Source organism: Nannospalax galili, unplaced genomic scaffold (assembly GCF_000622305.1).
Source record: "Nannospalax galili isolate Female #2095 unplaced genomic scaffold, S.galili_v1.0 scaffold701, whole genome shotgun sequence".
NCBI lineage: Eukaryota > Metazoa > Chordata > Mammalia > Rodentia > Spalacidae > Nannospalax > Nannospalax galili.
The window spans coordinates 652780-668787 of NW_008344990.1; the positions used below are offsets into that span (position 1 = coordinate 652780).

General features: G+C 39.9%; 1 protein-coding gene and 1 pseudogene across 7 annotated transcripts in view; both read right to left on the reverse strand.

Annotated features, from left to right (window-relative positions):
• LOC103740597 overlaps positions 1–6377 on the reverse strand; it is a 13290-nt pseudogene extending 6913 nt beyond the window's left edge.
• A 2588-nt stretch (positions 6378–8965) lies between these two features.
• Positions 8966–16008, reverse strand: part of Arhgef9 (Cdc42 guanine nucleotide exchange factor 9) — a 200284-nt gene continuing 193241 nt past the window's right edge. For all 7 annotated transcript variants that reach the window (XM_008841251.3, XM_008841254.3, XM_008841253.3 and 4 more), the window contains 2 exons: positions 13479–13547; positions 8966–10434 (listed from right to left, as the gene is read on the reverse strand). In XM_008841251.3, coding sequence (XP_008839473.1) covers positions 10253–10434; positions 13479–13547 — 251 coding nt within the window. In that variant the 3' untranslated portion in view covers positions 8966–10252. The remainder of the gene's footprint in view (positions 10435–13478; positions 13548–16008) is intronic.

Sequence of the window (16008 nt, forward strand, 5' to 3'; positions counted from 1 at the left end):
CTTGTGTGAGACTCAGGCCTTCAAGTTTAGGTCTGCTTCTTTTTGTAAACTTTATGTGTCTTTGTGGTTTACTTTTTGGGCATGAAACCTGGTTTGTCTAAGCTTCTGGTTCTCTTGATTTTATATTAGAGTGGCCAGATTGCTTTTGTCTTCAGGAGTTCCCACAGAGGCCCAATTCAGATGAGGTTCATATGTTTTCAGGCTTTCTCCTAAGTTCTGGATCCCTCCAGGAACGATTTTGGCATCTGTAATTTGGGGGTTGGACTGGCCTGGGAGCCTGGCCCAGGAAAGGTTCTGGTCTAGGGCAGCTGGTGGCCATCCCACCCAGAGATGCAAAGGCAGGTGGGGTGGAAAGAGGCCCCAAGGACTCCTGGGGACTGATGAGGTTCATATGTTTTCAGGCTTTCTCCTAAGTTCTGGATCCCTCCAGGAACGATTTTGGCATCTGTAATTTGGGGGTTGGACTGGCCTGGGAGCCTGGCCCAGGAAAGGTTCTGGTCTAGGGCAGCTGGTGGCCATCCCACCCAGAGATGCAAAGGCAGGTGGGGTGGAAAGAGGCCCCAAGGACTCCTGGGGACTGCACTGAGTTACTCAGTTGGTCTGGATGCAAACGACCAGGAAGAGGAAAGGTCAGTTGCTGTGGCCCAGAAAGAGACTGGCTGGTGGTACAGGCCCTGGGAAGCAGAGGGAGGTGAGGGCAGGTCCAGGCCCAGAAGCAGTGCTCTTGGGTCCCAGAGAAGGCACTATATTGGTGTGGATGAAATGGATCAGGAAGCACTATTGGTTCCCCAGGTGTTTGGGGCCCCAAGACAAGGAATAGGGCAGGGCCCAAACTCGGAGGAGAGAAATGCAGGGGAGATGGGAGGGTGACAGGGGCTGGGGGAGTCAAGGCACTGAGAACGTGATGGATTTACCTTGGAGAGAGGCCTGTGGGTAGCAGAGAGGCCTGTGGCAGGTCTTTCATTCCCAGGGAAGCATAGGGAGTTGAGGGTGTGGCCAGGTCCAGAAGCAGTGCTCCTGGGGCCCAGAGATGGCACTACCTTAGTCTGTATGAAAAGGATCAGGGTGCAGTATTGGTTCCCCAGGTGTCTGGGGCCCCCAAGACAAGGAATGTGGTAGGGCCCAAACTCAGAGGAGAGAATGGTCGGGGAGATGGGAGGGTGAATGGGCCTGGGTGAGCCAAGGCTCAGAGGGCGCAATGGATTTACCCCAGAGAGAGGCCTGCGGGTAGGAGGGAGGCCTGCAGCAGATCTTTCCTAATCATTATTTTCTTTTAATTTTTAATAACTACATGATTAGAAGCGTTTCATTACAGCTTTAACATATTCAGTAATGCACTCCAGCATATATCTCTTTCACAAGTGGCTGTAAATTTCTATGTTCACAGTTGAATTAATACAGTTATACAATATTGAACTCAGTATATGCCCTGTAAGACATAAAATTGAATGAGTTTTTAACCTTTAAAGAAGATCTCCATTTGAAGATATGCTGTTCCCTACATTTTTTAATATTATTTTTTAATTTTTTTAAGAAGAAGCATATCATCACAGCTTTAACATGCCCAATAACAGTTTCCAGAGCAAAGACACAGCTCCTTCAAAAGTGGCTATAAAATTTCTAGGTTCGCTGTTGAATCAATACAGTTATACAATATTGAACTCAGTATAAGCCCTGTAAGACATAAAATTGAATGAGTTTTTAACCTATGTATGTATTACTACTCATAATCAGTTGCACTTGGATCCTTGGTGCCTGTGTATGTCTATAAAGTCAATGGGTAGATTTCAATGGCAATGTTTATCACCTCTGCTAATTAACATGACATAAATTTCCATGCTTCCTTCTCAAATATAACACATTTTTAAAAAATTTGTTGGTTTGTGTGTGTGTGTGTGTGTGTGTGTGTGTGTGTGCATATCACACAGAACATCCCAAACCATCTTATTCAACTTACACCCACTTCCCAGATGACACCCTCCCATAGCCCCCCTCCCCCGACTAGAGTCCTTATACTCTGATATCCCTGTTACTGTCTGCAGTGTTGTCAGCACCCCCAGCCATTCCCCATTACTTGTCCATCTGGTGAATCTAGTCAGCCTATCTAGAAGGTTTTGTTTTAGGAAGGTCAGCTGTTCCTCATCTAGCAGCAATCAGTTGTCAATACTCCTTTAGATAAGATTAGGGTCTGCTGTTCATTTTCCCAGTTCTATGCTGGGTTACTATTTGGGAGTCCCTTTGGCCACCCTGGCCAACAACTCAAAAGAAGGTATCTCCTATCTGGCATTGTTGCTTGTTATGTGGCCTTTAGCAATGCATATGGACTCTTAAAAATTATATGGGCCTCTTTAATATTTGGTTATACTTTCCTTTTGGGTGTTTAAGGCCATACAGTTGGCCCAGATAAACCAATTTATTTTTACTCATAAGGTTGTTTGAGCCTGTGTTCCTCAGGGGTCACATGGGTTTGGGAGGAGCCCCTGGCTCCTTTCTTTTACCAGTTCCACCTATGTGAAGACAAGTCAGAGGTCCTGCTGGACCATAGTTGGCTTTGCTTGGAATCATGGATTAAATCATTCCTCTGTGTTGACCCTCCTCTTTGTAGACTGGACACTGGTTCAAGTCCATCTGGTGGGGTCTCGTCGGCCTCCTTGATCAAGAGGGCAGATGACCCACTGCAATTACAGGACATTTTGAGAGATGTTCACAGTCCCCTGGAACTAGTCAACCTAGTAGGGCAAGGAGCAAAAACTGTCCTTTATGTCCCTCTGACAGAATTATTATAGGCCTCAAAGTATGTCTGTTAAACATCCAAGAAGGTTAGTTACACTAGTCTGGTACCTTTAATTACTGTGTGTCATGTAGATAAATCCTGGGCCAAGACCAATTGTTCGCAGATAAACCTTACCTAGACATATATATATTTCTTGATCTGCTATGTATAATTTGTCAGTAGGTTGTTGGAGTAACATGGTTCCCTCTGGTTTTCAAAACTAGTTAGGCATTATATATCTCTCACATTGTCTCACCCCTCCATCATGGTTTTCCCAGTTAAGGTGCCCCCATTCCCCCCTTTCTCCCTTAATGATACCCTTCTACTATGGTCCTACCTCTCTTGACCTCCTTCTTTCCCTTTATCCCCTAGGCTCCTTGTATACCCTTCCCTCCCCCCTCCCTTAAACTAAACCAATTTTCATCCATATCTCCCTTATTAACACCTATTTCCTACTGTTCTTCTATTTCAGGTTCTTTTCCTTTACTTCCCTTTTTCCTTTCCATTATCCTGGCTCTTGTAGTTATGTCTGGATACATACTCACTTATCAGGGTTTGGTTCTAGGATCCACATATGTGGGAGAACATATGTCGATTTTTTTTTTTGAGTTTGTGTTACTTCACTTAGTATAACAGCTTCTAGTTCCATCCATTTACCTGAAAATTTCATGATTTCATCTTTCTTTACTGCTGAGTAAAACTTCATCGTATATACGAACCACTTTTTCATTATCCAGACCTCACTTTGTAATTCTCCTTTCCCCTACCTGCCTGTGCTCACTGATCTCAGTCCTGCCAGGTTCTTGGACTTTCCTGAGGGCTTTCCCAGACCCACCTAGTGGACACCTTTTCCCACACCTTCTTGTTCCAGCCATCTCTACTCTCTTAGGAAAATATATTTAAAAATTAAAATTAAAAAAAGTTATCCCTAAGGCAAGGAAGACAATAATTCCCAGGCACTTCTAAACTGATTCATTCTCGACAAAATGGGTTCCCTTATTTTAAAGGAGGCCTTCTAATATAGACGTAGGTGCTGGGTCTTGAGATTCATGTTGGTGCACACAGAAATGGAAAGTAAAGATGTCTAGAACACAGTTTCTTGTGTTGTAGTAAGTTAGGTTGCATATTTGTCAATATTATCTTCAATACGGTATATTCAACAATTGCTAGTGGCCCAGTTCAGTGCCATGGTGCTATAGGATTTGATGGAGCACCATTATAGTTAACAACATTAGATAGAGCAAGACCGAGTGTTAAGCCAGTTCATGCACTAAGTTTTTAACTCTATCCTTTTTAATCTGTAAAATGAGACTAAATACCCGTATCTATCCTGGGCTTCTGTAAAAACCTACTACAGATATTAACTCCTTAATAAGCACCCCTCAAAATGCTAGCTAATACTTATTTATTTAAATGAATATTAGCTAGCATTTTAAATATTTAAATATTTGTTAGGATTTCTGAGAAATTATTGAACATGAGGGTAGTCTTACGGATATCCCTGTACTTGTAATTGGTCTCAGAACTAAGGGTAGTCCTGAGAAAGTCTGGACTTGACAGTAATGTAGTAATGTCAGCAAAGGGAACCCTCCAAGGAATCCAAGTTTTGATGGCATCTATACCACTGCTGTGACTGAAATATCAAAGCCATTGCTTTCTCTTCTGCTTAGATACTTATCACTGTCCCTACTGCTGTAATAGTTTCTCACTTTCTCCTACACGGACATTGTTCAATCTTTATTCTAGGTGCATTTGGAAAGACAAATGTAATGCAGGTATACATACTGCAGATTCTAGGAGTGTTGAGGAAACTTAAAGTTGCTTTTACTTCTTTGAGAACAAGTGGTTTTTCTGACTGTTTCCAAGACACACATAGTGAGAGTTACTTAAATAGAAGACCTCTTATGCCAAGTAATTCATAGTGGTCATGGATATCCCCCTGATTTCTCAAATGCTCTATCACAACTTAATAAAATTTTCCTTATCTTTTGATACACAAAGTAAACATCCTCCACTTTTGGTATGGATTTCTAATGTTTATCAATATCTACTACTCTTCCCTCAGGCTTACAGGAAATTCATATTTTTCTGCTACCTTAAAGTTGTGTGAGGCATGTGATCATTTTTTGGGCCTTTGTACTATCGCGCACAACAGACATAGATAATTTAATAGTGAGCTGAGAAACATTCTTGGGTTCTGTGTTGCTCTGGAAATTATAAAACTACATATTGAGACAGAGACATAATAAAGTGGAAGCAGCTTATAGTTTCCCTGGAGAGCCATTGAATCTATGGCAGAATTTGCATGATCAAGAAATAAATCTCCTTGTGTTAAGCCACTGAGATTTTGGGGATTATTAATTAATATAGTAGAACCAAACACCCTTATCAGTAAAGAGATTTTTCTCACCATTAATCACTGTATTCTCTAAGAATCTTACAGCTCATTCATTATTGTCCTACTCCATCCATATACATCCACATCATGCTCTGAATAACTAAGGTAATATAAACATCCTAACATCATTTTAATATCCTTATTGAAACCTACAAAACTCTGTCCCCGAATGGGTACTTAAGATATGGAGTTTGAATATTATTCAGCTTTCTTTCAGGACTAGAGATGGATGTAGCCTGGCATAGGAACTTCCCTTAAATGACACATTATTAGTTTGATCTGTGAATATATGCTGTTTTATAATAAAACCAAGGGCAAAAAGTGGGTACATGCTCTTGTCAAATAAATTCACAAGTAATAATAAGGAATTGTTATGTGTACCATATTGGGGTTGTAAGAAATAATTCTTTACTTAAATTTTATTTATTATTTTATGTGTATGAGTATATTGCCTTCATTTGTCTAAATGCACCAGTGACATGTAATGCCCATGGAGGTCAGAAGAAGGTGTCAGGTTCCCCCAGAACTCGAGTTATGGATGGCAGTTAGCCACCATGTGGGTGCTGGAAATCAAACCCAGTCTTCTGCAAGAGGACCAGCCATTGCTCTTAACGGCTGAGCCATCTCTCCAGCCCCAAGAAACAATTCTTTTAGTGATATATTTGATTCCAGGTACTATAGAGAAGAACTGGCCCATCCTAGACTATTAGACTCCTAGCATTTGTCTCCCACTTCTGAAACACTTGGAAGGTAGTCTAGGATGACTGAGACTAGATGCTGTCCCCTTGCTCTGCAGGAGTTAAATGTCAATTGCTTCTGGAATCTGGAATGTTCAGAATTGGCAAGATGCAAAAAGAAGTACAAAACCTTGCTGATTTGGATGGGGGAAATTGACAGATTCCAGGTAAAAGGGAATGGACCATGACAGTAAAAGGTGTTAAATGATGAGATCTAAGAGATGGACAGAAGTAAAGGATAGCAAAGGATAGGAAGGATTGAGTTATTTTTTTCCAAAATCCTTACATATAGGACACTCCCAAGGTCTAGACAAAAAGGGCTCATATTCTAACTTTGTTTTGAACAATTATCTGGTATCTTTCAATAAATAAGTGCTTTAAAGAGTTTAGTGTTGAGTTACTCTGGAGCAAATGCAGTGAACCAGATCTACTTACCACTTGGTCTCTGATACGCAGCAGGAGATGCCATGTGGAAGCCTAGTGGAAAGCCAAGAGTATGTAAATACAGGCAATACCATCATAGAGTGACCTTGTCACTCTACCTACTCAGTGACAGGTAAGAAGGTATACCCCTCAGAAGACAGGAACAAAGGCTTTAAGAAGGAGTGTAAAGTGAGAGATTTTTGTGTTATGTCCTTTCACTAGTTTTATTTACTTTTATAAATACTTTAAAATATTATTTTAATTTCTGCTTCATGTAGGTAGGTCTATGTGTTCCATGCAATGTCCGTTCAGGTCAGAAGAGGGCATCAGATCCCCTGGAACTGGAACCCATCACTCCAGCCTCCTTTGACTAGTTTTAAAAGGCAATTTTAAAGCTGCCACAAATATCTAGGACACGCATTAGAGCTGTAACTGCAAGTAAATGAGCCACTTCAGGAGTGGACCTTTACATGTTGGCAAAATACCACGTAATATGAAAGAAAGTCCCATTCATAAAACATTAAGTGCTCATAGGTGAAGGTTCAAGGTCTGTTCTTATATTTTACTTCCAGAAATGACATAGAATGTCTCCCAATAGTCCATGGAATGTTCGGGAATGAAACATTAGGACAAGCAAGTCAAGATGGTTGGAATAAGTAGTCTCACACCACACAAATTTCTTTTATTTTGCAATTGGCAGCACACACACACACACACACACACACACACACACACAAATGGCACAACAGCTGTGCCAGAAAGTCTTTTTACTTCTTTTATTGAACTCCATAAATATTTTCATAAGGCTTTGTGTCATTACAACATCTTTTTTTGTTGTTAAACATTTTTAAATACACAATTTTGACACTTGTTTGACAGGATCAAACTGTCAGATAATAGAAACAAAAGAATAAACTGGCAAATGCAGAGCAGCAGGGGTAGTCAAAATCACTGTTGCCCATCTATCCACCCAGCCCACCCCGCCCCCAAAGCACTAAAATATCACTATTTGGCTTCATACTAGAATTGTTAGAACTTTCTTGTTGCTGTCCTTAATTGATCAATTAAAGATATACACATAGAAAGGATGAGAGAAGGAGAGAGCAATCGTATTTCTGTATTAGGGCCTCCCCACAGTAGGACTCATAGAACAAACTAGCAAAGCCTTTTGGAGAGAAGATTCAGGCCTCACTGTGTTGAGGAAAGGGGAGCTCAGGGCCATGCAGAAACAGAGGAGAATTCTAGCGATCTTGGAGATAGCATTGCTGTGGGGATACAATACGTTTATTAAGTACTGAGCCCAAGTAGTTAATGGGCTTTCTTTTGGGCTATTGGCCACTGATCCACTTTGAGACACAGGTGTGGGGATGGGATGGGGCATTCCAATCAAAGGAGAGCTGATTACTTAGTACTTTCAGGAATTACCACATCTGGTAAGGCCAGTGGGTTGGGTGAAGAGGGATGATGAGAAGTGATACCCCTGATCCTGGAGCCCTGGATTTTGGCCTCAGAAAGTGGTAGAGAATGAGAGAGTCTGGCCAAGAGATACTATAGATCTAGCAACTTTTCAAAGCAACCCCTCCTGGTGTGCCCCTAAGTCCTAGAGAAGGATGGCAAGGTGAAGCCTAATGAGGATGGGGGCAAAGTAGGAAAGAAGGTACACTAAGATAGGCCTGCATAACAACTGAAACATTCAGTTTGCCAGTGATGAAGCTTTAGCCTGGGTGCTAGATACCAGGTCCCCTTAGACACCAGGCTCTTTGATACAAAGGCTTAAACAGCTGTGTCATATGCTGAGAAGTGGAAGGTAGTCACAAGCCCTGGTCCTATGCTAGCTAGCCCTAATAATACTATACAAGTTTGACTGAACTGTCTACAGCGGGATGGAAGCATCAACAATTCATAATTTGTAAGATTTCCAAGCTAGGTAGGGCCTAGTCTAGGTCAGAAAGCACAAAGTAGCACCCAAGCCAGCTGTGTTGAAACCTCATGCAGCAGCCATGGCCACTGCTTTGTAAGTTTTAGTCCTCTCATGATGAAGTCTTCTGCCAGGTACAAAAGAGACTCTTAGTCTCCAGATTCCCGACTAAGGTGGCTTTTCTTACAGTATGGCTTATCCTCACTCCTTTATATCCGACCGTTCTTGCTATTCAGGCTCTATTCATACAAAGATTGTGGAGAGGAGGAACAGGCAGGCAGATACTCCTATACTCATAGGAATTCTGCTATTTTGTGGGAATAGTTCTGGCCAAGTGGAAAGCCTGCCAAGAATGAAGCTCAGTATTCCACTTCAGGTCTTTCTCCAAAGGGAAAATTAGCCCTCGGCTTCTCATTCACTTGCCTTCATTGTTCTGGGATGGGAGGATGTCAAAAACAAGACCTTCTTCGAGTGCCAGAAAAGTTGTTACTGTGCCAATACTCATAATTCTCCTCTGCCAGGAAGACAAGACAAAGAAGGAACAGAGAAAGGGGAAGGAAAGGGTCAGGAAAGATTACCCATGCAATCTGCTAACAATGGGGGACAGCGCCAAAAGAGGGGTGGTTAAAAACTGCAAGTACATTATCTTGGATCAAGCCTTTCTCTTTTGATAATGGTCCTTAAGTTTCCCTATAAGATGTTTTTGTCAGTCTTGGACTCTGTCCAGGTTAATAATTTGAAGGCAGCTGATGATCTTGGTCAGGTAGGTTCTGTCTTGAACCCCTCCATAGACTCCTATCAGTGCTGTTTAAAAATCTACAAATGGAATGAGGGATGACCAGGACACTGAAATGACTGCTATTCAGAGAGCCCCACCTGACACCTACCTACTGGGTATGGGGTGAGCGGGTGGAGATAAATCCGTCTGCCAGGAGACTGAGTCTCAACTTCGTTGCTCCCAGTTTAGATCTTTTTTTTTTTTGTCTAGGGAAGAGATAGGCTGAAAAGGAGACTCATAATAATGGGGGCTTGGCAAAGAGACCAACTAGCCAAAAGTAGCCCTCAGATGACAGACTTCAATCTGCAGCAGTACTGTTACATGGGAATCCTCATTGCTAGAAGAAAACACCTAAGTCAATAACATTCCCTGAAGAGAAGTCTCTCTACCATTGTTAGATTCTTTCACTCCCTTGCTTCTTTTTGGTTTAATATCCTTCCACAATACCTAAAACACAGTGAAAGCAATATAAATACCAAGCAGAGAAGTCACAGGGCACAACAGAGCATGTCTAGACTGGCATAACTGTTGACACAGGATGCTGGGAAAAGGCTGTTGGGATAACCATAGGGCTACAGGAATATTTGCAGATGGTTGCTTGAAGTACAGGAAATGGGAATCTTCCCCTTCTCAGTGAAAAGTGACAGAGAAAAGAAAGTCTAGACCCACCACATCAAATTAAATTCAAAAGTCATCAGAATCAGTATCATCAGGAAAGGGAAATAAAACAATGAAAATACTCAGTTATGACAAGTCAGTGAATCAGAGGAGTAAAGAGATTATTTTAACAAGAAAAAGAACAAAGAGAAATGTCAATTTCTGAAAGAAAGGGGAGAGGAACAAGGTAGGAACTAAAAACTTTTAAGAAGGGATCACCACATGTTTTGAAGTCAATGGTACTTCTTCCTACCAGCTACAGATTTCAATTCCCCAAAACAACAGAAAATGTTTTTGGTCCTTCTCTCTGTGTGTTCATGTATGTATGTGTGCATGCATGTCCATGCACATGTACACGCATGCCCCCACACACACATGTGCATACTTAAAGGTCTACCTGTGTGTATTTATATATACATATATATGTATATAAGTATGCATATATATACAAATACACACACATACACACACAAATATAAATTTTCAACAGTGCTTCTCCGAAAAAAGGTCCATCTATAAATATAATTTTATTTACTTTATTTTAAAATTGCCTGCCTCCCTATAGGTATTATTTTTTGAAAGGGGTTAACCTGCTGAAGTTTTGCCAGAATGGTGACTGGCTGCGCTTCGGTTCAGTGAACTCAAAGACTTGAGACTGAGCGATGCCATCAGGGACCAGGTATTGGCCCTGGTTTAATGGGTCCTGTGGTGGCGGGTAAGAAGGAGGAACTGAGCGGGCAGAGTTGACACCTAGAGTAAACAGAAAATCAAAAGTAAATGTGTAAGTTAAGCATCAAATGGGTTCTCAAACTACCCCGTGTTTCCTCTAAGAAAATAATTCAGGGGTCACTAGTTTAGAAAGTTTTAACACACAAAAGATTGAACATCTCTAATCTCCAAATCTGAAATTCTACAAAATCCATAAGTTGCTAGAAATGAGAAAAGTTAATATTTTGAAACTTCAGATTCCTAGATTATGAATGTTCAATCAAGAAAGTTTATGCAAAATCTGTAAAATTCAGAAAACTGAAATCTGAGGCCTTTTTGATCCCAAGCAATTTGAAGATAATCAGCCTGACTGAAAATTATTTCTCTCCCTAACAGATTTGTAGTGGCATAGCTATTTCTTAGCACCACACCTTTTGCCATCTAATCAAGAATCACCAAGTAATTTGTAGTGTTACTAGCACTTGTTTTACAGACAAGGACACCAAAATCTGGAGAGAAATGTTATACCTAAGGTCTCATGTCTAACAAAGCAAGAACTAGAACACACAGAGGTCAAAAGAGAATGTTGGATCCCCTGGAACTGGTATTAGGATGGTAGTTAGCCGCCATATGGAAGCAGGGATTCTAACCCAGGTCCTCAGAAAGAGAAGTCTGTCCTCTTAACATCTGATTCATTTCTTCAAACTTTTCAAAATTTTAAGGGTGGTTGCAACCAATAAACAAAAGCTCACATTAGTGGAGGATTCTAGGAACCAGGGGGAGCCTAAAATCAAAGTATAATCTTTAGGCATATTAAATTCAGGAACACACAACATATACTTTAAACATGCCTCTGTCACTTCTGAGTGTCTTCCTCATATACTACCTAATGTCTAAATTTCCAACACAATAGCTTCTTTGTTTGCCTTTGTTTCATGACTTGAACCAGTTACCCTGGAATTAGTTATATCATTAAGCTATCTTCAGCAATTTGCACTCCAGTAGGAAGAGTCAGGTTCTTTTGTATAAGAGAGTTTTGAAATGTAGCAGGTGCTAGATATTTGAGTATATTAGATGCCAACAGATAATATGGAGATACTAGGGAGGAAATCCCACTTTATCAATCTTATTTTCCTTTTCTGTTTAAAATTTTAATGTTTAATCTTAGAACTTCTTTGTTTAATCTTAGAGCCTAAAGATTTTTTAAATACCTTTTAGGATTCTAGTGCTTTAACTTACTTTTTGTACGAGGTGTGAGTTTAGGTCAAAGTTCTATTTTTGCCCGTGGAAATTGATTCTTTTGACACTATTTATTGAAAAGGCTGCATTTTCTCCACCAAATGTTTTTGTGCCTTTGTCCAGAATCAGTTACACATAACTGTATAGGTCTATTTATGAGCTCTTTTCCATTCAATTATATCTCTCTCTGTCTAAACTGCATTACTTTGGTTAATACAGCTATATAATGAATTTTGAAATTAGTTAAATTAATTATTCCCATTTTCCCCTTGTTTCCAAAGATTGTTTTAATTATTTTGGAGCATTCATTTGCTTTAGATCTGGCCCTAAAGCCTAGAGAGATGGAGGTTGTGCACATGGTCCTAATGTCTTCTGTGTTGATAAATTCAATTGTGTTGATGTATTGGGTATTAGCATATAACCCCAAGAAATTCTATATCAATTCTTAAAATATTTTATTTATTATTTATTTTTATTTTTAGTGTATGAATGCATTGCCTGTATGTATGTATATGCACCTGTGACATGCAATGCCCTCGGAGATCGGAAGAGGATGTCATATTCCCCTGGAACTGGAGTTACAGACAGCTCTTAGACATCACTGGGGGCTGGGAATTGAACCTGTATCCTCTGCAAGAGCACACAGTGCTCTAAACTGCTGAATCATCTCTCCAGCCCCTTATATCAATTCTTAAAGCAAAGACACTGTGAAAGCCAAATGGAAAGCCTTCCTATCAGCCAGATATCTCTTCTCCCCAAGAAAGGAGACTGAGGTGATAGTTCCCATTGGAGTTATAGATGGGATGGGAAGGGGATATCCAGTGACATGCAGTGGAGATATCTTAACAATGTCTCCTCCCTCATTTCTATAATTTATTCAAAATCAGAGTTCATGAGAGAGCAGAAGTAAGGGGCTGGGAAAACTGAGATCTCATTAATGTTGTCTATCCCCTAGGGACAGTGATAATACTGCTAGTAACAGAAACAGGAGTCAGAAATTAAGATAATATTGTCAAATGAGCTTCTCTTTCAAACAAGAGACATCATCATCAGTACCCTGAGATGGAGAGGCGAGAACAGTGGTCTCAGAGTCAAGAAAATTTAGATTCAGAATCATTTCACCTTGGGTATTTTCACTTTCTTCACTTAGAAACGGATCTAAGAGTTCCATTTTCTTTGGGTTACCATGAGGATGGAATGAAAGAAATTAAAAAACTTGATACTAACTAGGCACAGGAGGAAGCAGAAGGTGGCTCCTTCTTTTTGCTCAGCTGAACGTTTTAATTTTGTTCTGGTTCATAAAAAAAGAAACCTTTATTTCAGACTTAAATTGATTTTACATGCATTTTCTTTTTATAAATACTTCAGTGGATGCCTCAGAGGAAGACAAAGACTATCTGAATATTAGCTCTTGTTTCAGTTTGAGGCTGCTTATTCTGATGGGGGGGACTACTATTTGGTAAGTACTTCTAGAACACTGAAAGAAAGCTGAGTACATATCAGTTTATATTTCCACTTATTAAAGTAATTTATATACATTATTTATTGCTTACTTATCTTTAAATTGTTAGCAAAGTTTCTCTTATTTTGAAGTAAAAATAAAGAGAAAAGTGTTTCTGCCTTGTTTTTGTGGACACTGCCATGGACATCACTAGCCTACAACATTTAATCTGGAGAATTAAGACATTAAGACCATTTCCTACCTGTTATTATTGATACCTGGGTATCTGGGAACTATTCCAAGTGAATCTCAGTATAGAAAAGAGTGAAAGAATATGAAAACACATAGCCTATGGCTTCCTAGACTTATACAGTGACTGGGACCGAAGGAGTAAAAACAGTTTTACCTTTTTGTTTAGATACTTTCCTCACGGTCAGTGCAGCCTGCCTCTTCTGGTTTTCAGAAATCTCAAAGCCTAAAAAAAAGAGGACTTTGTTATGGAACAAAATACCCCTCTCCTTTGCATATTTATTTTATTTTATTTCATTTTTTGTCTTTTTGAGACAGGGTTTCCCTGTAGCTCCAGCTGGCCTGGAACTCACATATTTATTTTTTTGCAACATTTTCCTTGTAGTCCTGGTTGACCCAGAACTCACTATGTAGACCAACCTGCCTTGGACTCATAGACCTGCACATGCCTCTTCTTCCTGAGTGCTAGAATTAAAGGTGTGCACCACAACTCCTCCTGAATGTAAAAAGTAGTACATTCTTTACTTCCATAGTTACTTGGTCAATATACCAAACAAACTGAAACAAAATTCTGCCAAAGGTGTAGGGAAAGATAAGCCCTTATTCACTGTTGGTGGGAATATAAAGTGATATTGCAAAATGAAAATTGGTATGTGGAGGCTCCAGAAAAAAACTAGAAAGAGATCTATCATATGGCCCAGCTATATGACTCCTGGGAATTGTGACCCATACTGAGCCATGTACACAGCTATTCTATTCCCAATAGCTACTGCATGGTAACAGCTTAGCTGTCTATCAGCTGATGAATGAATAATGAAAACATGGTATATCTATGCAATTTTGTTAAGTAAAGTTAAACAAAACTAAATTTTCAGGAAATGTACGGAAGTAGAAAAATATGTTAAATGAAGTAACTTTATTAAGAAAGGCAAATGGTACATGTTCTCTTTCACATGTGGATCCTAGATTTGTGTGTGTGTGTGTGTGTGTTTGTGTGTGTGTGTGTGTGTGCGCGCACGTGTGTGTATACATAAGTCTCAAAACTAGAAAGGGGAGTATGAGAAAGTAAAATAAGGGTTTGATGAAGTGAGGAAATAAAAGAACATTTGGGACATGAAAGCAGAAAAGATGACACTGGAGGTGGTACAGCCTAAGAAAGGTAGAAAGATAGATGAGAAGACTGGGGAAAGAGGATCAACAAAAGCAAATTATGTTTAAAAATGCCCTTGTGAAACCAAATATTTTGTATTTTATAAAAATGTTAAAAATTAAAACAGGAAATGTCACTTTTAAAAACATTTTTGTGTATATTTTTATTGAATTTTTGTGTATTTCATACACAACATCTTAATCATTTTTATAACCCCTTCCCTATCAGCACCCTCCCACAACCACCCCCAAATACACTGGATTTCATGAGTTCTGTAATTTATGTTAAGGTCTATCAAGTCAAGTTAGTGTTCACTGACATCCTCCATGCAAATTCATCCACTGTAGTCTAGTCAGCCTATCTGGAGTCACTCCTTTAAAGAAAATCAGCTCTTCCTCACCCAGCAGTAATCAGCTGCCCAATAGTCCTTTGGCTAGGATTGGGGCCTGTTGCTCATTTCCACAGTTCTGAGCAGGGTTTTTGTTGGTTAAGTTTGCATGGGTCTTTAACATGCTGTCACCATTGTTGTAAGTTCATATGAGCAAGGTCCCAGGAGCCTGTAAGATTCTATTTCCATATGGTCATGGACTTCCTCCCCTGGCCAAAACATAGAGTATAAGAGTGTGAAGAGTGTGGGTCCTTGAACAGGACTCTTATATTAAACTTCACCCATCCAGGGCTTAGGGACCATTGTGGAAGATGGGTGGGCAGAAAGATTGTAAAGCCACTGGAGGCAGGAGCTGAAGCACAGGCCATGGAGAAATGCCACTTACTGGCTTGCTCCTTTGGCCCCTGCTCAACCTTCTTGCTTATATAATACAGGACAACCCATGCAGGGCTGGCAGCACCCAGTGTTCTGGGCCCTCCCACATCACTCAACAATCAAGAAAATGCTATACAGATATGGCTACAGGCCAGTCCAATGGTAGCAATTCCACAGTTGAGGCTCAGGTGTGTCAAGTTGACAACAAAGGCTATACACCACAGTCACTATCCTTGACCTAATAATTCCTTTCTAGAAATTTCACTAAGGTAATCTATTAGAAATTTGGATAGACAACCACCATCTTGTTTGGGTATATGCTCAGGAATGGTATTTCTGGAATATAAAAATGAATATATTTTTAATTTCCTTAGAAACCTCTGTAGTGTTTGCTATAATGGCAATACTAATTTATATTCACACCAACAGTTCATAAAAGTTACTTCTTTGCATCCTTGATCATTAGTTATTTTTTAAAATAACAGTCATTCAAAATGGGTAAAGTGATATATCATCGTGGATATGGGTTTGCATGTACCTGATGATAGAGACTAGTCTTTTTCTTCATTTATCTATGGGTCATTTGAATGTGTTCATTTGAGAAATGCCTACTCACAACTTTACCCCACATTTTAGTTGAATTGCTTGGTGTTTTGCATCTAGGTGTTTACGTTCCTTGTATATTCTATATAGAACTGCTACTGTAGAGTACTATCCTCCAAGCCACATAGCTGCTCTCTCCAGAAGACCAGCTGTGTCTGCTCCCCAAAGATT